Here is a 26,703-nt window from a genome sequence, read left to right on the forward strand (position 1 = left end):
ATATTGGTCGCGAAAGCATGCCACGTGTTAATCTTCAAGTGAACAGTTGGTGCAGCCTTCCGGATAACCGCCTCCCCATTGCTCTCCGCGAGTCTTCTAGACGGTCCGGGCTGAGTCTTGTTGAGGTCTTGGTAGTAGTATCGGCAAGTCTCCGTAGGCTGGCATTTGGAACGCCATGGTAAAGTTGATTGAAGTTCAATATTCGTTTGCTATTTTGCAACCACGTGTAGCCTCGTTAAATAATGATGTCACACAGTTTTGCTATGAATACTATTTTTTAAAGTGAAAATCGATGGAAAATCCTTGGGATGTGTGTGTATCAAACTCATGCGAAAGAATGACGTAACTCAAGACTTTTCAAACCAACTCTGGTCTGAAGCCGACCTGAGCAGTTGTGAATGATTCCACGATTTTTACTTTAAAGGATGTGTTTCTATATATTCCTTTTGAGGCCAAAGTGTTATTGACCAACATGTTGAGTTTTTTGTTAGAACGCAGCAGCACCAAATTATTGAGAACACATACACAATGTATTCATAGAGTATCTGTTTAATTACATGGGCGTACATAGTAAACGGTTGTAGTAAAACCACATAAATCAAAAATCGATAATATACAATAGCGACACGGCCACTTCCTAGGTATCAACCCAAATGGGAACACTTTTAGCGCAATGAGGAATGCCTCCGTTATAAAGCAGAACGCCTCCGTTATAAAGCAGAACGCCTCCGTTATAAAGCAGAATGCCTCCGTTATAAATCAGAACACCTCCGTTATAAATCAGAACGCCTCCGTTATATAGCAGAATGCCTCCGTTAAAACGCAGAATGCCTCCGTTATAAATCAGTATGCCTTCGTTATAAAGCAGAATGCCTCCGTTATAAAGCGGAATGCCTCCGTTATAAAGCAGAATGCCTCCATTATAAAGCGGAATGCCTCCGTTATAAAGCAGAATGCCTCCATTATAAAGCGGAATGCCTCCGTTATAAATCAGAACGCCTCCGTTATAAAGCAGAATGCCTCCGTTATAAATCAGAATGCCTCCGTCAGTCTTTTTGAGACAGAGGCGGTGTTGTGGGTGGTTCATATTCATCCCCGGCCGTCACTCGGACGAATAAATGGATCACATCGCGAAGAATCGTTTCTATTGCTTATGGCTCTGAGCTGGCAACAAACCAAAATTCGCTCTGTTGTGGCACCGCATTTAACGTCAAAATATTCAACCTTTGAACCTTAGAAGAGGTCAGCTGCTCCGTGTGTGTGATTATCGTCACCATTGATTAGACTCAATCATAGATCACACTGCAGATGCTAGATTCATTTGGTTAGATAAAGTCTGATTTCAATCAGGAGCACATCTATACAATATTAGAGTACGTACGTCATCTCGGCAATACAAGAGCACAATTATAAAAATGCAAATTCATACTTTGAATGGACGCTCACCAGTCTTGTAATGTTTTTCTGGTCATTGGTAATCCAAATAATGGGGAAATATAATGCGGACATAAATCTCTTCGAATGACCATAGCTCCTTTTAATCAAATAGGAGGGGCCGTTTGTTTATGGGGAGGTTTACTCTCTTGGCAAATCATTATTTAGAACTTTTAGAGTTAACGCAGCCCACCGAAATGGCCGTCTCTGTAGGGCGCGCCGATGTTGGGAAGGTGGTTGTACTTGGAGCGGAAATATTTGCGACTTTCTGGCACGGGTAAGACAGGATTGTTTCCCATCAGCTGTGGTAGAGGCTGTATCTGAAATGCAAATTTACAAAAATCATGCAGAAAAACATTTATTTGTCAATGTTAAAAAAGCGTGTATTGAGGACACCTTTTCCTGTAAGATAATAAAATGTTGTTTGAAGGATCAATGACTTAAAAATGCAATTTTTTTTAAGGTGCTTTTTTGACATGGCGTGAATTCTGATTGTAAGTGCCATGTTAAAGACGCTGGACCATATTCATGGCTTGGTGGATAAGCACAAACTGGGCATTTAGGTGGGGTAGAGGCCAGGGTGTGAAGATGATTCCTGGTCAGTCGTGAGATTCGGGCTCATGGATGTTGGGCCTCGGAGGAGAGGCAAGCTTTCGTACTTACTTGAATGAAAACATCGTGTTTGATGACACCATTATTGCTCATTGCTCTGGCACAATATTGCCAATGGGTGGGGGGTGTGGGGGATGTGAGTGGAGGGGTGTCATGGTGGCAGATACTCATGGGGAAATGTAGGTAGTCATTCGTGATTAATTGCAATTATGGGAGAGGTAGCGGTCACACACACACGTACGTTGTAATGTTTTAAAATCGCTTGTATTTTGGCGTTTCACAATTCAAATAACACTCGCTGGAGCATCTTAATATTCAATCGCGACATCGACGAACATACTTTGACGTCAACCTCTTAAAACGCGTCACGTTTGCGACGTGTAGTGCCATCGAGATGGCGCGGTAGCGCATGGCGCCACACAGCACGACCGCAGTCGCTCCGATCGTGGCGTTGTTTCGTACCATTTGTTCTTGCAACCTTCTAACCCCCCTACTGGACATCTGTTACAAAAAAAGCTTCATAGCTCATCGGATTCTTCCTCCAGTGTGTATATATACGTGTGTGCACCCGATTCAAGAGCCGAATGGCTCACAGGGCTATACCTAATAAATGAACTTGAACGAATATTCAAAATTGCAAATTGTGCTCACCGCGGGCCCCCGGCGCGTGGCCCGGTCTCCCTTGTGGTTCGCTCGCTCCGCCTCGTCCCTGGCCCTGTCCGTGTCCTCACGGAAGCCGTCGAAGTACGGCTGCTCCAGCAGGCCCGCGGTCGTCAGCCGTGCCGCGGGGTCCATTTTCAGGCAGCTCTGTTGCAAGGTCAAGAAATGTTGCTTAGATCCAAATGTAGATAACAAAAAAAAGCTACGTGTTGCAGCGTTTGCTTATACGAGTAGGGGATTTTTACCCTGTCTGGCAACAAAACAGCTGTGTTAAGATGTTAAAACACCAAACTGAAACCTTTTGCAAGGAATCATGCCTGCATTAACCACATATGCTTGTGGTGAGCATGCAAACAAAAAACATGGTGGGGAGGGGCTGGGTGAGGAGGGGAGGGTGGGGAGGGGAGGGTGGGGAGGGCCTGGGTGGGGAGGAGAGGGTGGGGAGGGGCTGGGTGGGGAGGTGGGGGTTGGGAGGGGTGGGGCTGGGTGGGGAGGGGCTGGTCACCCCGTGGTGCCCTTATAAAACTCAACGTTTAACCTACTCACACCGGCTTGTGCCCGCCCTCACAGTCGGCCATATTTGCGGAATACACCACGCCGCCATTGACCCTGGCCATTGATGCATTGTCTTTGAAACTGATTGGTTTCTCTGGTCTAATACTGTTTGAGACTAGGCTCTAAAGAAAACTGTCTGGTGTAGACCAATCAGTTTCAAAGACAATGCATCATGTACTACCAGACCATGTTTTTTGTTTGCATGTTCACAAGCATATATGGTTAATGCAGACATGATTCCTTGCAAAAGGTTTCAGTTAGGTGTTTTAGCATCTCAACACAGCTGTTTTATTGCCAGAAAGGGTCAAACATATTCTTGTATTTTGATCCTGGCAAGGGAGTTCCCATGATACAGCATTTACGATTTGTTGATGTGTAATAATTCTCCGGAGACGGATTCGGAATCAGTCCTCTTTATTTTCACTTGACGGTACACTTGCTCCCACACGCTCCGTTGCTGGCAGACAACGTAGCGTCAGCGGACTCCCACCAGCTCCCACCGCGCACGTGGCACCCGGAGCCCCGTACGCGCGTGGCTCTCGCCCCCGTTCAGTTCCCAGACTCCTCCTCGATCCTTCCTCTCTCTCCCTCTTAATCCCTTCGTCACGTGGTCCTCCCAGCTAATCCTCCATGGACAATCTCGACCGTTCTCGATGGTTCCCTGTCAATCCCGGGACCACGCCTCTTACCCGGGTCCCCATTGGCTGGGGTCCCAATTGGCTGGGCCAATCACTCCTGCTGACATGCTGTGATCACGCCGGCCCCACACTCCCTATCTCAACCCTTATTGGCTACAAGCAGGACCCGCAAGCCAATCCCCCACGTGAACCCACGATAGCTGTTATTACATCACCCCCCCCCCGGTGAAAAAAATAGCCGTCTCGGCTGGGAAAGGGTGATAAACCAATTCCGAAACATATTATTAGGGCACCGAGGTGCGTTTAACGATATAAGGGTGAACCGGCGTCCCTGCGCCTACAACATATAAAAAGTCACCCATACAACAAAAAAAACGACATACATTAGGGCGCCCCTGCAGCGCAGTAACAACAGGGAATAAAACAACCGACAAAACGTTAACGAAACGGGAGAGATTTCGACCGCGTACGCGACGCGGGACCCCCTCCGCTCCCAGCGCCTGATCCCTTTGCTTCCGGATGGACAGGAGGTGGTAGGCTTGAAGAAGAAGTAGGTTGTGGATGCTTGGTCACGTCCAGGTCAGGTCTCCTTGGAGGGGGGGCGGCTGGGGCCACCTCAGCCCTCAGAACCTGTTCATCTGTAGGAGGCACAACACAGTCCCCCTTGGGATCAATGGGTGTGACAAGCGGCGTGGTCGGCTCGACGGAACCCGGCAGGTCAACTAATGGGGATGAAGGGCCGACACGCGCGTCAACATAGGGTTTGAGCCGTGAGGAGTGGACATACCACCGCCGATTTTCATACTGAACACGGATACTCTGCAAGTTCCGAACATCTATTAGTGTTACAGGCCCCCGCCACGGCCTGTGCAGTTTGGGGGATGTGCCCGCCGGTACCTGGGGGCAGTGGAGCCACGCTCGGTCCCCCACTGACCAAGACATGTGCGTATGCGATCGACGCGCATAACGTTCGTTCCTCGCCTGAGCACGGGCTGTCGCACACCGGGCAGCCTCTCGCGCCTCCGTCACTCGTTTAAGCGAGTCACGCACGTGGTCAGGCAAGGAACGGGACGGCCGTTTGCCTGGCTCACCCAATTGCACGTCGATGGGTGGAACATTTTCACGGCCATACATCAAAAAGAATGGTGAGTATCCCGTGGATGTGTGCGGAACCATGCGGTAAGCCGCTAAGACGCCTGGTATGTGCAGGTCCCAATCGGTTTGCTTTTCACTGACCGTCTGACAAAGCATAGCCGAGAGGGTGCGGTTAAATCGTTCCACCATACCATCTGTTTGTGGGTGGTAAGGAGAAGTGCGAATTTTCTTCGTACCCAACGCGTCACAAACTTCCTTAAGCAATTTGGAAGAGAAATTCCGCCCCTGATCTGTGAGCAACCTTTCAGGTGCCCCCTTGTCCATGACATACCCGTTCAAGAAAGCGTCGGTAATGGATGCTGCCGTCTGGTCGGGTAGGGGCCAGGCCATCGGCCATCGAGAAAAATATTCCACCCCGACGAGAAGGTATTTATTGCCCCTCGCCGACGGGGGAAACGGGCCCAGAATATCGAGCGCGACCAATTCGTTAATGCGGGACACCTCAATGGAACGTAACGGTGGTACATAGGGGTTACGAGGCGGCTTCCTCTTTGCACAGTCCTGGCATGAGCGAATAAAATCATTGACGTCTGTTGTCATACCGGCCCAAAAGAAATCCTTCTGCAGTGCGGCCAAAGTCTTTTGGACGCCGAGGTGCATCAATTTATCAGCGTGCAAAGCACGAAGCAGGTCGTAGCGAAGTGAAGTAGGCACGACCAAGCGTGGCCGATCAGACAACCCGTCAGTACACATTAACAATCCCGACTTGCCTCGGATCATCTGCCATTTCCAACCCGCCAATCGAGATTTTTGTTTCCCTATCAATTTCCATAGTGGAGACAGCGAGGCATCAGCCTCCTGCTCACGTAGCCAAACCGCGTGTGGTAACCGCAAGATATCATCCGTGTCCACCGACCCTTGCTGGTCGTCCTCCTTCGCTTCCGCCCCTGCCTCGTCATCCGCTATCGCCCCCATAACCGGACAAGGCGAAGCGGCCGGTGCCGCACAGCGGTGCGTGCCCGTCAGGCAAGCGCACGGAGGAAGGAGCGGCAGCCTTGAGAGCGCGTCAGCGTTCGCATGACGGGCCCCCTTTCTGTATGTAATATCAAAGGAAAATTCTTGTAACGATTCCAGCCACCTGGCCAATTGGCCTGACGGTTGATCTAATTTCAAGGAGTATTGTAAAGCCGCATGATCCGAGCGAACTAGGAATTTCCGTCCATACAGGTACGGCCGGTACAAACGGACAAAGTGAACAATTGCCAAAAGTTCCCGTCTTGTCACGCAATAGCGTGTTTCCGCAGGGGACAAAACCCGGCTGCCGTACGCCACTACTCGCTCTACCCCGTCCTTACGTTGCGACAAAACGGCCCCAATGCCGATATCACTAGCGTCCGTATCGAGGATGAACGGCTGTGAGAAATCTGGGTAATCCAGCGTTGGCGCCGTGGCGAGGTGGTCCCGAAGTGCCATAAAAGATTTTTCCTCTTCCGCTCCCCATTGAAACCTTTGATTTTTGCCAGTCAGAACATGTAATGGCTTTGCCAACGTCGCAAAATTTTTAACGAAGCGGCGATAATAGGAAGCGAAGCCAATAAACCGCCGAACATCTCCCACCGAAGTGGGTGTGGGCCACTCTCGTACGCATTTCGTTTTCAGCGGGTCAGTGGATACGCCGTCCGAACTGACGATATGACCCAAGTAGCGGACAGAGTGTTGCAGAAGGTGGCATTTTTTAGGTTTAAATTTAAGGTCAGCCGTACGCATTCTTTGAAAAACCGCCTCTAGACGTTGGAGGTGTTCTTCGAACGTGCGGCTGAAAACAATTATATCATCAAGATATATGAGGCACGTTTCCCACTGCAGTCCAGTCAGCACCAATTCCATGAGCCGCTGAAACGTCGCCGGTGCCGCATTCAAGCCCATAGGCAACCGATTAAATTCAAAGAGACCTTGCGGCGTGCGGAATGCCGTTTTTGCCTTCGACTCATCGTCGAGGGGAAGCTGCCAGAACCCCGAGGACAAGTCAAGGGTAGAAAAAAACTTAGCACCCGATAAAGCGTCCAACGAATCATCCATCCTCGGTAAGGGGTATGCATCCGCCACCGAAATTTTGTTTAACCGGCGGAAATCAACACAAAATCTTGTACCGCCATCTTTCTTCTTTACCAGAACGACGGGCGCGGCCCAGGGGCTGTTGGACGGCGAAATGATGTCCGCCGCCAACAATTCATTTACCGCTCCGCGCACGTGATCCCTTTCCGCCGGGCTCATGCGATGAGGGTGCATAGAGATGGGAGGCGTCGCACCGGTGTCAATATGGTGCGACAAAAGCGACGTGCGGCCGAGGTCCAAATCATTTTTACTGAAAACATCAGTGTACTGTATCAACAATGAACGCAGGGCGTTCCTTTGTTCGTTCGACAAGGAAGAATTTTCTCCGCACAAATCTGCAATCCAACGTTCTTGAGAGCGATCGTGTGGGGGCCTACCAGCGGGCATTCGTGCGCGCGGCGCTGCGTCGCAAGAGGCCAAGTCGGTAGTGGCGTGAGCCAACACCGACCCCTCTGGAACAATAACGCGGTCAGGTCCCCCATTTAACACCTGTATAAAAGGTGCTTGACCCGGTCGTACGATCGTTTGCGCCGCCGCTAAAGAAAATGATTTAGATGCCGAATTAGATGGGGATAGCAGCACGCCTTCTGCACCCTTCCCCATTCGAAGGGGTTTACGGTAACGCAACGGTATCAACATCTGTGCTCCCGGCGGTACTTCTACCGTAGCAGCAACAACGGCAGTGACTGCGTTACCTGTAGGCGCGCTGGCCAACAAGGAAGGCAGGAACGCCATACGACGACCCCCCGGCATTTCTAAACAGTCCTGGTCGACTCGTATTTTCAGCGGCATCCGACGCAGGAAATCAGTACCGAGTAAGCATGGAACAGCTAGCGAGCGAGAGATTAACACAGGTCCTGCGGCGGTAATATTACCGATAGCGATGCTCACATCCACCTGGCCACAGATACCCATGCTTCCCCCATTCGCGGCGACACACGCATCATTAACCCTACGTATCTGCGACGCAGGGATGGACAACAGATGGAAAATAACATCAGAAATGATGGTGGCCGACGCGCCCGTGTCCACTAAGATGCGCACATCAACGCCGTCGATGGTACCTCGTACCGTCGACGAGCCCGAAGCCGCAGCTACCACCCTGCGAGCCAATTTTTTCCACTGCGTAGCAGAGCGCGTAACTGTAGCGGGGGAAGTAAATTTTTCCCGAGGAGTGTGAGAATGAGTGCGAATGGATGGGTGATGTGACAGGACCTGCCGGGTGTCCGATGTGTGCCGACTCGCCCGAGGTTGTTGCAGCTCCGCGGCAGGTGGAGGAGATGGAGGTCCCCTCGTCGGAGGAGGCGACAGCAGAGGCCGACAGCGGCAGTCACGGGCGAAATGGCCCCGTCTGCCGCACTTGAAGCAAGCCGCCGACGTCGGCCGACGGTCGGACGACCCGGCCCTTGCACGCGGACGGCCCATGTAGTTGCCACGCTGGTAGTGCAGCCGCCGTCCCGGACTCTCGTGCTGAACAGCAGCAGCCAGCATGTCGTCGTCGCCCGAGTCGTCGGAGCAGTGGACCACTAGTCGTGGAGACCACCCCAAAGGTGGCCCGTCGATCTCCGGCTTCCCCGTCCACGCCGCCATCTGGTCCCAACGCCTGATATTAAATTTTGCGTCCAGGCAACGCGCCACCCATCGCGATGTAAGTGGTTCGTGGCCGCACACTGGCAGCGAAATCTTGAGTTCCTGAGCCAACTCCAGCATACGGGAGAGGATGAGAGGATCCAAATGGTCGGCCGTCGCGTCGGGGTAGGCAGCCATGGCCAGCGCCATCAATGCCCCCCGATAGGCCAAGGGCGATTCCTCCGATGCTCGGCGACGTAACATAAATTTTCTGGTGGCTGACATCGGTGGGTCATAGAATTCCGCCATCTCCACGAACGCGTCCCGCAGTGTCTTCTTCTTGGCCGCCGGAATGGAACGGAAGACCCCCAGAGAAACATCGTCGAGCAGTGTAGGTAGCGCTCCCAGTGCTTCCTCCTCCGTCCAATTGACGGATCTAAAAGCTGATTCAAAGCGCCATGTGAAAGCACTCCAATCACCTCCGGCGATGAATTCTTTGATTTGTGGAAGGCGATGTCCGCGGTGGCAAGCGCGCGCCGCGGGCGTCTCCGACTGGCGTTCCCGCTCTCCACCCGTATCAGACAAAATGGCGGCCGGCGGCCGCGTGGCGGTAGGCGCGCCCAAAATGGCGGCCGACGGCTCTGGCGCAGCTGCCCCACCCAAAACGACGGCGTCCTCCCGCGTAGCAGAAGGAATGGCGGACGCAGGTTCCTTCACCGGACTCCTTCTCACGGCGTCCAGTTGATCGGCAATCTGGCGGCCCGCGGCTGGTGAGGATGCCACGGCGGTCACCAGACTAAGCAGAATGGCGCGTAATGATTCGATCTGCTCCGCCATCAGCCGCCACTCGTCTTTTGTTCCTGCAGCGGTTGCATCTGCCGTCGGTCGACGCTGAGAGACGTCGAGAGGTACATCTTCAACAGGCGGCATAGGGGCTGTAGCTCCCAACAGCTCATCTTCATCCGTCTCGACTTCCTCCTCCGATAGAGGCACAGGCAGGTTCTTTTTTCTGGGGTGTTTGGACATCTTGACGATCGTCCAAACAGTCGCAGAAGTACTTCTGACACCAATGTAATAATTCTCCGGAGACGGATTCGGAATCAGTCCTCTTTATTTTCACTTGACGGTACACTTGCTCCCACACGCTCCGTTGCTGGCAGACAACGTAGCGTCAGCGGACTCCCACCAGCTCCCACCGTGCACGTGGCACCCGGAGCCCCGTACGCGCGTGGCTCTCGCCCCCGTTCAGTTCCCAGACTCCTCCTCGATCCTTCCTCTCTCTCCCTCTTAATCCCTTCGTCACGTGGTCCTCCCAGCCAATCCTCCATGGACAATCTCGACCGTTCTCGATGGTTCCCTGTCAATCCCGGGACCACGCCTCTTACCCGGGTCCCCATTGGCTGGGGTCCCAATTGGCTGGGCCAATCACTCCTGCTGACATGCCGTGATCACGCCGGCCCCACACTCCCTATCTCAACCCTTATTGGCTACAAGCAGGACCGGCAAGCCAATCCCCCACGTGAACCCACGATAGCTGTTATTACAGATGCAAGAACTTCTCGCCACGGTGGCGAGATGTTCACTCTCACCTCGCCTACAGCAGCATAACTGGTGAACCCCAGCTATGCATGCTCTGACACGTGCATTGTCCTTGTGCTGTTCGTCTTTTGTCGTTCTCTGGTCTGACACTGGTGAGACGAGGCAATGGAGAAGGCTGCCTCTGGTGTAGGCCAATCAGTTTCAAAGACAATGCAAATATTATATTATCAGAGCAAGTACGTGTGGTTAATGCAGACTTGATGTCTTACAAAAGGTTTCTATTTGCTGTTTGAACATCTGAGAATTTTTATTGTTTAATATTTATATTATTTTCCTTCTATGTGACTTTACCGAAAGAACCAAGAACATCTTCACACCTCCTGTTTTATTGCCAGAAAGGCAACAACCTATTATTAGTTTTCATACTTTTGTAGTGGTATAGCGCTGGCTGCTGGCGGAAAATGGTAACTGCGGTGTACGGCAGTACTCACGTCAGCAGGCCACGATAAACGCGAGAGGGACATCGAGGGGATACGTCACAGAGGGGCCCATCGGGGGGCCACGGGAACCCGCTCGTAGGTTCTAGAAGGGGGGCGTAGCCCAGGCAGGGCCACGCTGGGAGTATAAGAGGGGGCCCTGTGGGGCGCCTCGTGGCAACGCCCAGCCCAAACATTGCGCTAAAAGTGTTCCCAAATATAAAAAATCGTGATGAGGACTTACTGTAATGGTAAATGTAGAATGGCAATAAATGTTCCAGTTCGCTACCTTAAAACTGATTCCTTTCAATGGAGCACACCACATTACAGGCACCACATACTGCAACTATGTCCATGATCCCTTTTGCTGTCTCCTGAAAACACACACGATGTGCCGCTTACTCTTGAACCCCTTGACCTTTGGAGGGAGTAATTAATTATGGAAAACAACCCGTGCTGGCTGACCTTCATGAGGCTAAGGCTGGGTGCAGAAATCCGTGGGAATCTCTCCTCGAGAGGCTCCTGCAACGGTAAGAACAAGAACACCCGGCGTGCAATTAAGTGCGAATCAACCTGCGGCGTTCGTAACAATGTCACAGCATAGCCCAGCGCTCTCTCGCAGCTCCAAATAGTCACTTTGCACACTTCAAATAGCTGTACGTGCGTCCAGTTACATTCGTGCCATGTCCTGGTATCCGTTGACTTATTATTAACAATGATCACGTTCGACTGTGAGCGCTTCGCTTCCCGCAGAGCGTCCGCTCGCTCGGTCGCTCTCGTAGAGAGAGAACGACGACTCGGAGGCACGAGGAGGAACCACGGACGAGCGGGGAGGCAGCAGCGGCCACGCGGTGATCCGGCACCATTGGCGCAGTTTATGCGTGGGGGCCACGGTGGGGGGGGGGGGCAACGTCCACCCCAAACTGGACACATTTATTAAAGTATTTTCAGTAGTTGGCAATTAAGATAATACATCAATTATATTCACTCACGATTCCTAATGTGAGGGTTAAAGCGAACCCCTCCACACCCCCCAAAATATAGCAGTCAAACTCTGCCTATGGCCGGCACCAACAAGTGCCCAAGCTCTGCGTTCCTCTGCATATGAAGGTGTTATTTGCCAATTAATGAGTGGTCACATGTGGGAGGAGCCCCTGAAGAAAACCCAGGCGTGCGAGGGAGAAACGCTCTATCCCGTCCACAGTTTTGCTGTACCTAGCGGACCAGGGTACAGCACCTCCCTGACGGCCACGGGAAGGGAGTTTGGCAACATTTTCGCGATCAACCAACCCTCGCCTCCAGTTTGATTATAGGCGTGCGCCACCAACACTCCGAAATGGAATGTTTAAAAGAATGCTTAAAATAAATGTCCCCATGAGCAATGGTTACGAAAGTCTAACTTCAACAGCGCAGATAACCTGCAGGCCAAAAACCTCATATCTATTTTAATGGAACAGCAGCAGAGAAAATTGCAGTCGATCGCATCACAGAGAATGGCTTCGGGCGATTGCGACCCATGTTTAGTTTGTTGTCCTTCCCCCGCACCTCCAATTAGCACGGTTGGCTACGTACGGTGTGAAAGAAGTTCAACATGTATACATACATGCACAGAAACACATAGCCTGCCACAGCTCACAGTCTACATCACCACCAGTCAGACACGAGCATGAACCGGCCAGGCACAAGTCACGGACGGAGTACACATGCCATTCTCTCCGCCAGTCGTCATTCGCCTTCAAGGGTGGACTAAAGTTCAATTGAAAAGGTTATAATTTCTATCAACTTGAACATTTGTCGAGCTATGCATGGAATAAGAGCCTTGATGGCACTGTTAATGTCGGACCGATTGCGTGCGTGCGCGGAACGACGGACGTCGCGCCAGACAACGTGCGGCAATGTCCAACACGCATCGGAGAGCCACCTGGCATGCAGCACCTGCATCGGCACGACCTCATGTCCACCGCGATTAACAATTCAGCTCCTTAAATCACACGCAACAGTTAAGTAATCGCACCGTCCACAAATAACCACAAAAGAGGGCCTCACCAATTTGATGGGATCAGGAATGGAGACCCCGCTGAAAAACTGGTTCGACATGAAGACTTGCTTATGCCATGGTATGAGGTCTCCTAAACAACGGATGACATGTGTTATATATTGAACACGTAGGCTTTCGCGAAAAGTGTTATTCACGATAAAAGTTCCTTTGGGGTTAGATCACAGTTCCAATAAAATTCGCCCGATGAGGCTGGTTGCTGTAATTAATAGCGGAATGTCAGTACAGTACTGGAATTGTAAATGTCGTGGGTTTACTCTCCAACACACCGGTGTGCTGAGGTAGTAACTCACTGCCACGCTTTGTTTACGTGGCGGGTTAACGGCACGATCTATATTTACGCGATCTCATCCAAAATAACTTTTATCATGAAGACATTTTCAAACAAACTTGTGCTTCCATCATTCATATTTCATATCGCTGTATTTCGTGGGATTTAAACACAAAGAAAAGCTCTTAGGTGCAATATGTGTGTATTAAAAAAAATGTACCATGAAACATCTTATTGAGTCTCAAGACTCCTTTTCAGGGGGTCCTGTAAACCTATTGCGAGATGTCTTCAAGTTGAGGGGGGGGGGGGTCCCATTCACCGCTGAATCTCGCGGAATGCGCAAGCAGTCAGCGTTAATCTTAGAGAGGCGTAGCGCCATTGTTATTAAAGACATTGTTACTCACCGCAGAGAACTGTAGCGACACGACCACACTCTACAATAGCTGGCACGAAACTGTGCCACGCCCTGCCGCATGGCCTTGCGGGAGCCTCGATACCGATAAGGTTATTTTATTGGTTCTTACGGTAGAGTCACGTAGAAGGTAAATAATAAAATAATAAAAAATAAAACAATTAAATAAAATTCTCACGACGTTTCGGCCACAACGCAAGCAGCCGTCCTCAGGTGAAGAAACAGAGCTCTGTTTTACCGAAATGCTTTAGAGTGGACCATGAAGATAAATAAACACTTTGACGTCATTTGCGACTGGCAAAAGGTCTCATAGATTTGTGGTAATTGATATATTTACCTGTGTTTTTGACCTTCCATGCATTACTGTCGAAATAATTGAATCGTTGGATTTGTGACGCTTCACTTAGATTAGTATCATTGAACGCCGAACTGATCGCTTCTGAAAATGTTTCAGCTTCTTCCTGCTGTAAAGGCCGTTAAACCTGGCATGTATTTACGTCACACGTAACATTTACAGGGTTCAATACCACTCCTCAATTGTAAACAGCATTTAAATTCATTGTTTTTTTCGGTAAAGTCACGTATGTAGAAATAACATAAAATTTAAATAAATAACATTGTGTTGTTGGCCGACTGGTTTGCATCACGTGATGTTTCTAAGGTCTGTTGAGTTTCTCGTCTCTCATCTTCTTGTTACATTGCCGTTCTCCATGTGCTATGTGCGTGGTGTGTTCCCTCGCTATGTGTTTCACCCCATTTTCACCTGATGAGCGCTTGTGTTGCGTTCGAAACGTCGTGATTTATTTTAATTGTATTTATTTAAATTTTATTTTATTTCTACACACGTGACTTTACCGAAAAAAACAATCAGGATAATGTGTGCAGTCACGAAAGCTTCAATCCTAGAGCATTTCAATTCTCATTTGTTGTTTCATTTACACTTATCCGTTACAGTAAATAAAACGTTAAAGTCGAGCCACGGCACAGTTGTGGTGGATGCAACCCAAACTATGGAGCATCTAGCAAACCGCTGTATTCAACAGAGGAACGGAACCTCCGATTATCACAGTTGGCAACGTCTGGCGCCAAAGAAGTTCAACAAACAAAACGACACAAACTCTCTCCTGAAGCCCTCCCGCGGCTAGCAGACCCCGGCATTTAGCTGATGCACATATAACTGTGCGCAAGTCCAGAATCGCGTGTGCCCTAACATGTAAAAGCCGCGTGAATAATGCGTGACGTGGCTCATTCTTTAGGCTCCCTGATGGACGCACACGTGAAGCAGTACACCTGGCAGATTCTGCAGGCCGCAAACTACTGCCACGCGCACAGTGTAAGCACCGTCGAGCGCAACGCGTGTTGTATGCCCTCCTCCACCCGACACGGTCAACCGCAGATGAATCGCGGAACCACACACCGGCTCTCCCCGCGGCATCTTCAGAGCCGCTTGTCGCGTTTAGTCTGTTGTCCTTACCCACCGCACCTCCGATTAGCGGTGGTTACGCACGGTGCGAAAGGAGTTCAACGACATACCCTACACTATACACTCCACTACTGTACACTACACTATACACTACACTATACACTACACTATACACTACACTATACACTACATACTACACTATACACTACACTATACACTACACTATACACTACATACTACACTATACACTACACTATACACTACATACTACACTATACACTACATACTACACTATACACTACATACTACACTATACACTACATACTACACTATACACTACACACTACACTACATACTACACTATACACTACACTACACCACTATACACTACACTATACACTACACTATACACTACATACTACACTATACACTACATACTACACTACATACTACACTATACACTACACTACACCACTATACACTACACTATACACTACAATATACACTACATACTACACTATACACCAGAGGTGTGGACTCGAGTCATGTGACTTGGACTCGAGTCAGACTCGAGTCATGAATTTGATGACTTGCGACTCGACTTGGACTTGCATAACAATGACTTTGTCCCACCTATGAGATGTGGACTCGAGTCATGTGACTTGGACTCGAGTCAGACTCGAGTCATGAATTTGATGACTTGCGACTCGACTTGGACTTGCATAACAATGACTTTGTCCCACCTCTGCTATACACTACACCACTATACACTACACCACTATACACTACACCACTATACACTACATACTACACTATACACTACACCACTATACACTACACCACTATACACTACACCACTATACACTACACCACTATACACTACACAATACACTACATACTACACTATACACTACACAATACACTACACCACTATACACTACACCACTATACACACTACACCACTATACACCACACCACTATACACTACACCACTATACACTACTTCTAGATTTGAAGCTTTCGTGACTGCAAGGAATCATCTTCTTAGGTTTTTTCGGTAAAGTCACGTAGAAAGTAAAATAAAATAAAAACAAAAATCACGACGTTTCGGAGGCAACACAAGTCTCCGTCATCAAGATACAGCTAATCTGGCTGTGACGGTCCCACCTGATGACGGAGACTTGTGTTGCCTCCGAAACGTCGTGATTTTTGTTTTTATTTTACTTTCTACGTGACTTTACCGAAAAAACCTAAGAACACTATACACTACACCACTATACACTACACCACTATACCACTATACACTACACCACTATACACTACACCACTATACACCACACCACTATACACTACACCACTATACACTACACCACTATACACTACACCACTATACACTACACCACTATACACTACACCACTATACACTACACCACTATACACACTACACCACTAAACACTACACCACTATACACCACACCACTATACACTACACCACTATACACTACACCACTATACACTACACCACTATACACACTACATCACTATACACTACACCACTACACCACTACACACTACACCACTATACACTACACCACTATACACCACACCACTATACACTACACCACTATACACTACACCACTAAACACTACACCACTATACACTACACCACTATACACTACACCACTATACACACTACACCACTAAACACTACACCACTATACACCACACCACTATACACTACACCACTATACACTACACCACTATACACTACACCACTATACACACTACACCACTAAACACTACACCACTATACACCACACCACTATACACTACACCACTATACACACTACACCACTATACACTACACCACTATACACTACACCACTATGCACTACACCACTATACACTACACCACTATACACACTACACCACTATACACTACACCACTATACACTACACCACTATACACTACACCACTATACACCACACCACCACTATACACTACACCACTATACACTACACCACTATACACTACACCACTATACACCACACCACTATACACTACACCACTAAATACTACACCACTATACACTACACCACTATACACCACACCACTATACACTACACCACTATACACTACACCACTATACACTACACCACTATACACTACACCACGATACACTACACCACTATACACTACACCACTATACACTACACCACTATACACTACACCACTAAACACTACACCACTAAATACTACACCACACCACTATACACTACACCACTATACACTACACCACTATACACTACACCACTATACACTACACCACTATACACTACACCACTATACACTACACCACTATACACACTACACCACTATACACTACACCACTATACACTACACCACTATACACTACACCACTATACACCACACCACTATACACCACACCACTATACACTACACCACTATACACTACACCACTATACACTACACCACTATACACTACACCACTATACACTACACCACTATACACTACACCACTAAATACTACACCACTATACACTACACCACTATACACCACACCACTATACACTACACCACTATACACTACACCACTATACACTACACCACTATACACTACACCACTATACACTACACCACGATACACTACACCACTATACACTACACCACTATACACTACACCACTATACACTACACCACTAAACACTACACCACTAAATACTACACCACACCACTATACACTACACCACTATACACTACACCACTATACACTACACCACTATACACTACACCACTATACACTACACCACTATACACTACACCACTATACACTACACCACTATACACTACACCACTATACACTACACCACTATACACTACACCACTATACACTACACCACTAAACACTACACCACTATACACTACACCACTATACACTACACCACTATACACTACACCACTATACACTACACCACTATACACACTACACCACTATACATTACACCACTATACACTACACCACTAAACACTACACCACTATACACTACACCATACACTACACTATACACTACACTATACACTACACTATACACTTCACCACTATACACTACACCACTATTCTAGATTGACAACTCATTTCTTTAGAACTGCTTGAGGTGTTTAGTTTGTTGTCCTTCCCCCGCACTTCCTATTAGCGCGGTTACGTACGGTGCGAAAGAAGTTCCAACATGCGTACACATATATATATACCATCACCACCATCAGCACCTCATCGCCATCACCACCTTCTCATCGCCATCGCCACCTCATCATCAAGCCACTGGAGCTATGCACATTGAAATCTGCTGTGGATGATTGAAAACTCATTTTCTTCAGAGCTGCTTCTTGTTGCGTTTACTTTGCCGTCCTTCCGATGAGCGCGGTTGACTACGTGCGGCGGCGCTTGAAGAACGTCAAACGTGTCCACACATCGAGCCACGTCGCCCCGCCGCCAATTCGCGAGCCGCCGCGTGAGCGCGACGGACGCAATCACCCAGGGTCTTGGTGATGAGGTGCAGCTGGTGCAGGTCCGAGTTGCCGGGCCACAGGGCGTTTCCGCACAGCATCTCGGCGAAGACGCACCCGGCGGCCCACACGTCGACGGCCGGGCCGTACTGCGTGTCCCCGACCAGCAGCTCCGGCGCGCGGTACCAGCGCGTGGCCACGTAGTCCGTGTAGCGGTCCTCCTGGCCCGCTGGGGAAACACAGTGGGCGCACGAGCGGGGTTGGTGCGGCTGGAGGGACTCGGTCGAGGGTGCGCGCGGTGCAACGCGGCACGTTGGGAGACGCCGTTGTTTGCACGCGCGAATGTTGTGTGTGCAGTGCCGGAGTTAAAGCTAGTACGGGGCAGAGGTCGCAACCGGGTACCCGATACCCGTACCCTACCCGATATCCGGCTACCCGTACCCGTACCCGGTCGGGTACGGGTACGGGTAAGGAATCAAAACCCGTCTAAAGATAAAATAATAAATTAAATTAAATAATAGAATACGACGTTTCGATTGCAACACAAGCAATCATCATCAGGTATAATGAAATAGCGACATAAAATCTAACCAGAAAACTATAGACAGACATATTAGCAGACAGATATCACCAAGATACATAGCGAGAGCAACACAGGTAACAGAGAGGGGTGATCGTCTCTGTGTGGTGGCCTTAAATAGACAGAGGGGGGGGCGGAGGCAGAGAGAGGGAGGAGGGTTAGAGAAAAAATTAGCATATCAATGAGTGGTCAACAGACGTGGTGCTGCGAATGCGATGGCACGGCAAGCAAGCCTGAAAATCAGGAGAAGGACACACTAAAATTAAATAACCTAGTAAAATATCGAAATGTAATGTAATACAACACAGAGGGTCGGTCAACACACAATTAACGCATAGCCTGGTTGATTACGTATTTCAAAGATTGCTAAGTTAGAATTTAAGTGTGAACAATCTAAAGAGAGGACACAGGCAGAGAAAGCAAGTCGCCAGAGAGAGAGCAAAAAGATAAGCTTAAAACTTCCCCGTAGAAGTGGTTCAATCTTAATTTTAGAACTTTCGTGACTGCAGGAATTATTATTTGTTTCTTTCGGTTAAGTCACGTCTAAAGATAAAATAATAAATTAAATTAAATAATAGAATACGACAATCGAAACGTCGTATTCTATTATTTAATTTAATTTATTATTTTATCTTTAGACGTGACTTAACCGAAAGAAACAAATAATAATTCCTGCAGTCACGAAAGTTCTAAAATTAAGATTGAACCACTTCTACGGGGAAGTTTTAAGCTTATCTTTTTTCTCTCTCTCTGGCGACTTGTTTTCTCTGCCTGTGTCCTCTCTTTAGATTGTTCACACTTAAATTCTAACTTAGCAATCTTTGAAATACGTAATCAACCAGGCTATGCGTTAATTGTGTGTTGACCGACCCTCTGTGTTGTATTACATTACATTTCGATATTTTACTAGGTTATTTAATTTTAGTGTGTCCTTCTCCTGATTTTCAGGCTTGCTTGCCGTGCCATCGCATTCGCAGCACCACGTCTGTTGACCACTCATTGATATGCTAATTTTTTCTCTAACCCTCCTCCCTCTCTCTGCCTCCGCCCCCCCCTCTGTCTATTTAAGGCCACCACACAGAGACGATCACCCCTCTCTGTTACCTGTGTTGCTCTCGCTATGTATCTTGGTGATATCTGTCTGCTAATATGTCTGTCTATAGTTTTCTGGTTAGATTTTATGTCGCTATTTCATTATACCTGATGATGATTGCTTGTGTTGCAATCGAAACGTCGTATTCTATTATTTAATTTAATTTATTATTTTATCTTTAGACGTGACTTAACCGAAAGAAACAAATAATAATTCCTGCAGTCACGAAAGTTCTAAAATTAAGATTGAATCAAAACCCGTTTGCGACCTCTGGTACGGGGCCTGTGGCGTGTGTTATAAAGGGGCCCTAAATTAAAACAAAAAAGACACGCAAATATTCAAACACGAAGTTTTAACTTGCATAGTAAAGTAATTGTATTTTTTCATTTGCTATACAGCCAGTTAATACGACAAATCGCTAACCTCAAACACCCAATCGTTCATAAAAGTTTAAGGCGGTATAGTACTATAGTCATAGAGCAAGTGCAGCATCACTGAACCGGAATTGATAGCTTGAAAACATTTAGCGCGGGGGCCTTGAAAGTGCGGGGCCTGTAGCTACTACTACATATGTAGTAGCTACTTGTGCTACTGGGATAATTCGGCACTGCGTGTGTTTGTTGGTCTTCTTTCGCACCGTACGTAGTCAACCGTGCTGCATATCAGCACCATCGTCACCCCCTTCAACCTGTTTAATGTTTCGCTCGCTCAGTTGTGTCATTCGTGCTGCGTTTAATCTGCCCATTCGCGCTGCAGGCTATGAGGGTTACAGCATTTACAATTACTCACGGTGCGACTCTGTTGTTTATGTTCGCGTTTTTATTTAATTTGTTTTTGCTGTTGCCATTTTTGGTGGGGCAGGTTCACGCTTGCAAATGAGGCTCTGTCCTGGTCTCTTGGGTTCTCACAACTGGTGACACTTGAGCATTAAACGTTGGCATGGCTTCGGAAAGCATGTCAATAGGTCTATACATTTTAGTCTAGAATGACAAGGGAGGCTTTTAACCCACGCAGGCCTCTTTTAACCCACTTTCATACGTACATTTACAATGCATAAGTAATATACATACGCATTGCAAATATATAGATGTTTAGCAACTGATTATTTTGGTACATGGAGGTAACATCATCTCTCTATAAGACTACATGTTCTGCATGATCCTTGATAATAATTCAAATTTCCTTGGTTCTTTCGGTAAAGTCACGTAGAAGGGAAGTAATAAAATAATAAAAATAAAACACATCGGATTGGGAACATGTGGAAAAAATGACTGCCTCTTCAGCTGCCGCTATGTCGACTAAATGTAAGGACAACTTGATTTCCAAATTCAACCGCCTCTCAAACAAGAAACCGGACCCACACATTGAAAAGCTAGATGTTAACAAAGTCGTAATTAATCGCAGTAACAGTCCTATTTCTGAAGGTTTGAAATCCGTTTTAGCTAAAGGACTAAACTTTGCAGTCACACCTAGACACATACCAGTTAATGATATAATTGCTCGAGTAGATGTAGCTCTCAAGGGCTTGAGTCACATCGCTGCAGACGTAGCAAGATCGGAAATCTCTGTAACCCTCAAAAACGCTAAGATGCCAGCTAGCAACATCAGCAAAGATGAGCGTTTTGAATTAGCTCAATTAAAAAAGAGGGATGACATTGTCATCCTCTCAGCCGACAAAGGCAATGCCACTGTCATCATGGACAAAATAGAATACAACAACAAAATTCAAGAACTACTCACCGATGGCAGCTATACAAAAATAAAAAGAGACCCCACCAACAGCCTCGTCTCCAAAACCAACAACATCATTTCTGCTTCAACCGCATTAATTGATCAGACCAAACAGTTCTCGTTGAAACCTTCTGCAGCCAGGCCACCAAGATTGTACGGCTTGCCAAAGATACATAAAGAAGATACACCTCTTCGTCCCATTGTCTCTACTATCAACTCCCCGACTTACAAACTGGCTCGTTTTTTGTCCGAAATCCTACGGCCTTTCACTGGAAAAACCACCTCTGCAGTACTAAACTCTACTGACCTGGTATCAACAATCAAGGGGATTGCCCTGTCCCCAGACGACCTGCTTGTCAGTTTTGATGTGGTTTCCTTGTTCACCAAGGTGCCTGTGCCTGACACCATCGCAATCATTGAAGACTTGGTTCATCAAGGACTGAATGCTGGGGTACCCCCCCTGGTGAGACACTGCTTAACCAATACATACTTCACCTGGAATGGAACCTTCTACAAGCAAATTGAGGGCACCCCAATGGGCTCCCCCTTATCTCCGGTTGTAGCCAACATCTTCATGGAGAAATTTGAGACGGACGCCATCCAGACTGCCACTCTACGCCCGACCTTATGGAAGAGGTACGTAGACGACACTTTTGTCATCTGGCCACATGGCCGGCCTGCTCTAGACCAATTTCTCGACCATATCAATTCCATACACCCAGCCATCAGATTCACCATGGAAGTCGAAAATGATGGCAAGCTACCCTTTTTGGATGTCCTAATCAAAAGGAGACCTGATGGTTCAATGAGCCACTCTGTCTACAGGAAAGCCACCCACACGGATGCTTATCTAAAACCGGATTCCCACCACCATCCATCCCAGAAGAATTCCCTCATCAAGACTCTATATCATAGAGCCCAATGCATCTCCGACCATGAACACATTTCCAGTGAACTCAAACACGTACGCCAAGCTCTTAAGGCTAATGGTTACTCCGACTACACAATCCGCAAAGCCATCACTCCAACCACCAAGAAGGATCCTGTTGAGGAGCCTTTCAAGACCATCACCTTACCCTACATTGCTGGGGTCACAAAAAAGATCTCCAAAATCCTGATTAAACACAAGATCCAGGTCCGATTCAACACAGTACATAAAATCCGTGATCTGGTACCGTCTGTAAAAGATGTGGTTCCAGACATACAGTACCCTGGTGTCTACAAACTAAGTTGCCTCTGTGGTAGCAGTTACATTGGGGAAACCAAACGACATGTCTCGGACCGCATCCGTGAACATAAAGCTGACCTGAAACACTGTAGGACAAACACCTCAGCCGTGGCAGATCACTGTTACAACTCAGTGGGCTCACATGACATTGACTTCTCCAAGACAGAGGTTCTCTGCAAGCCATCTGGCTATCATGAGAGATTCGTACATGAGGCGATCCACATTTACAAACACAGAGACAATTTTAACCGAGAAGATGGATTCTGGCTTAGCAATCACTGGAAGGACGTAATAAACCATTTTGATACACATTAGGGTGGGTAGAATAATACATAGTGTTATATTAAAAATGTATAAGGTATAGGGTGGTTTATAGCAATACAGTATGTAATTTAATGTTGGTTTTGCCTATGGAAGTATATAGTACGGTATAGACGCGTGTGATATAAGAGAATAAAGTTTAGATGGAAGCATATTATATAATTTTTTACAACGTAGAATTTTTCATGTATTACTTACTGTTAGTAACTCAGCTTATTGTAGAGTATAGTAAGTTTACTGATGATGCTATGTAGTTTATACTTTAGTTTGTCATGCAGTTTATACTGTAGTTTTTTACGTGGTTGTTTAGTAACTACAGCTACATACTATTAACATTCCTTTCCTTTGTTAATGCTCCCCCACTTCCCCCCCCCCCCCCCCTTTGATGCTGCTAATCCTGCATAATGCACGGGCATAGTATTGATTTGGAACCCCCCCCGCCCACCTCCTACGCATTTTCCATATGCTGAATTCCTCTTGATATGCAAATTATTTTGTTTAGGCGCTCTTCTTCCCACCTCCCCCCCCTCTAACCCAGCTTAAATATACGCTCCAAGCTTGGGGTGTTTCATTCTTCGCCTGATGATGGCTGCTTGCGTTGTGGCCGAAACGTCGTGAGAATTGTTTTATTATGTTTTATTTTTATTATTTTATTACTTCCCTTCTACGTGACTTTACCGAAAGAACCAAGAAGATGAATCCCTGCAGTCACGAAAGCTTTAAATCGAAATAATTCAAATTGTTAGGAACACAATTTAAGAACGCAAATATGTGCTCTGCTCACAGCCAGCTCAGGGTGCCGGTGATTCCTGAATTGCTGTTACTCCGATGTTTAAGCATCTATTTCATTGCATTCAGGTTTGGTTGCCTGGATTGCTGCGATATCACCGGCGTAGCAATAGAACGTGGCGGTGGTTCTGCAGGTTGTCGATTGAGGTCGTGCAGTAACACGTGCGCCGCTCACACCGACTCCGAGCGTCTGTCAATAAAGCAGCCGTGGAAAGGAAGTTTCATCAAAACTGTCTCAAATGCTGCGCGGCGGTGCCGGTGGCTATGCACGTGGCCTGTAATCCAGCACCGTGGAGGTAGCGAGGGTTGGTGCATCGCACACGTGTTGCGAAACTCCCTTCCTGTGGGCGTTGAGGTGTTATACCCTGGCTTGCCAGGAGGAGGCAGTACAGCGAAACTCTGGATTCTACTGTTTCATCCGTACGGGATAGAGTGTTTCCCCTCGCACGCGTGGGTTTCCTCCCACGTGTAAACACTAATTAATTATAACAGCTTCATATACAGTGGACCGCAGAGCTTGGCCATCGTGTGGCTGCCTTTCAACTTGTCTGGTTATTCATCTATGAGAGAAAGTAAAGACTGTTCGGCATTTTACAAGTTGAAATGATTTCTTATTGTTAATGCGATTTGCCCAGGTGGCGTAATTGCACACCCACAAAGACACAGGTTATGCCGTGATGATGTATGTCTTCGATTCAACCTGTTCTCAGTAGAATCCTATTTATTCGTAACTGGTGTACAGCACCGTCATATAACAGCCTGCTTCATGGGAGCTGTTTCTGAAATCCGTTCAAGTGAGTTTGTCTCTCCTTGCACGAGGTCGGTGGTTGTCAGAGTGGTCCCAGGTACCACCAGGTGATGCGGACAATCATGACGATGTTCATACCTTTTGTTTCGGACGTGAATTTATATTTTACTTGTGATATTTAATTTTAAAATGAGGTTAGTTAAACTACCCTGATTAAACTACCTAACCCTGACATCTAAATGATCCCCCTCCCCCCAACCCCGCCTAACAAAACCCTTAAAGCTGTGTAAAAAAATATATTTGTATGGTTAGGTAATATTAATGATTTAGCATGACTGGTACAGAGAGATCAGTGAATGCGTTTTGTCACCAGGAGTGGGGGGCTGGGTGGTGGCTTGCGGAAATGTTCGCATCGGCTGAGTAGTCCGTGGGTGAAAAGTAGTTTGAGAAACACCGCTCTCGGACGGATACGTTACCACAGTGCTGCGCTGGCAGGGAAATGTAAAGTCAACCCCAATGCATCTTAGTTTTTGTCCGAACTGAAACGAAAGCCCGAGAAACCAGTTTCATCGCGGGTGGCAGCAACCCAGATTCAAACTGGGGCCCTCAGCGATTCTGGTTCAAGATCCTCGACTCTCTAGCCAGCAGGCGACGTCCTCCCACACGGACGTAACGGGACCGGTCACGAACCGTTGTGTTCGTCGCACTTTGTGCTTTTCTTATATTTTCTGCAAGTGAAGATGGCGTTGGCGTAAATTTAATTTCTGTAATGCGTTTAGTTTTGGCCGGGTGGGCCCTCTGGATAGTTGCAATAAGCTCACAGTTGAAAGTTTGGGGTTAATTCGGCCTATCATCCTTTTGAAGTCGTTTAAAATTAGTACCACTTTGTGGGAGGTGAAGGATGGTCACCCTGCACCCCCAGATATGTCCCTGCAGTGAAGTTAAAACATCCGGCAGCCGTGGAACCACATCCCAGGACTGTTCTTGAAAGTCTATTTAAAGTCAAATGTTCTCTCATAAAGGTTCAAACTTTTGTGTGGAGCGTCCAGGACACGTGTTGAAGTGTAAACGGTGCCGAAGTTCAACCCCACGCATGTTAAACTTCTTACGTACGGTGCGAAAGAAATCCAACATATATACGTGCGATGTTCAATATTTAGTTTTTTTTCTCATACAGGTACACATTTAGAAGTACATTTTTGAGTGTTGACTTGCATACAATTTCCAAAAACATTTCAATGCCGTTACTCTTTTTGTTGATGAACATATGGATGTTATCCGCACTTGAGATCTACTTACTCAGCAATCTGGCAAATCCAAAGTCACACAGCTTGACGACGCCGTGTTTAGTGATGAGAATGTTCTCCGGTTTCACGTCTCTGTGGATGCACTGGGGGAACAGGGGACAACATCAACCATCACCGAAAGTCATCACGAAGAATGGAAATAATAAAATAATGAAAATAAAACATAATCAAATAATTCTCACGACGTTTCGGCCACAACGCAAACAGCCGTCCTCAGGTGAAGAACAGGTCTGTCGAGAAGACAGAGTCTGAATGACCTCGACAGACCTGTTCTTCACCTGAGGACGGCTGCTTGCGTTGTGGCCGAAACGTCGTGAGAATTATTGTATAATGTTTTATTTTATTATTTTATTATTTCCATTCTACGTGACTTTTCCGAAAGAACCAAGAATATGAATCCCTGCAATCACGAAAGCTTTAAATCGAAATTTAAAGTCATCACGAAGTTACTGTACGCTGGGTCCAATAATTATTAAAGAGGCTGCGTTCTCTCTCTGTATCGCGGCTCGAGGTGTTTGCGAGGT

General features: G+C 47.4%; 2 protein-coding genes across 3 annotated transcripts in view; one reads left to right on the top strand and one right to left on the bottom strand.

Annotated features, from left to right (window-relative positions):
* The window catches only part of LOC144727236 (signal-induced proliferation-associated 1-like protein 2), an 80,597-nt gene extending 60,736 nt beyond the window's left edge, over positions 1-19,861 (top strand). The window contains exon 9 of the mRNA XM_078605918.1: positions 19,805-19,861. Coding sequence (XP_078462044.1) covers positions 19,805-19,827 — 23 coding nt within the window. The 3' untranslated portion in view covers positions 19,828-19,861. The remainder of the gene's footprint in view (positions 1-19,804) is intronic.
* LOC144727237 (cyclin-dependent kinase-like 1) overlaps positions 532-26,703 on the bottom strand; it is a 51,547-nt gene continuing 25,375 nt past the window's right edge. Inside the window, exons 5-10 of one of the 2 annotated variants that reach the window (XM_078605920.1) lie at positions 26,172-26,262; positions 18,411-18,611; positions 12,740-12,822; positions 11,159-11,215; positions 2,698-2,853; positions 532-1,748 (exon numbers count right to left, since the gene is read on the bottom strand). In XM_078605920.1, the coding sequence (XP_078462046.1) occupies positions 1,614-1,748; positions 2,698-2,853; positions 11,159-11,215; positions 12,740-12,822; positions 18,411-18,611; positions 26,172-26,262 (723 nt within the window). In that variant the 3' untranslated portion in view covers positions 532-1,613. Of the gene's footprint in view, positions 1,755-2,697; positions 2,854-11,158; positions 11,216-12,739; positions 12,823-18,410; positions 18,612-26,171; positions 26,263-26,703 lie in introns of both variants that reach the window. The other variant, XM_078605919.1, reaches the window with a different exon arrangement.

This window comes from Lampetra planeri, chromosome 25, assembly GCF_965212315.1.
Source record: "Lampetra planeri chromosome 25, kcLamPlan1.2.h2, whole genome shotgun sequence".
In the NCBI taxonomy this organism is placed as follows: domain Eukaryota; kingdom Metazoa; phylum Chordata; class Hyperoartia; order Petromyzontiformes; family Petromyzontidae; genus Lampetra; species Lampetra planeri.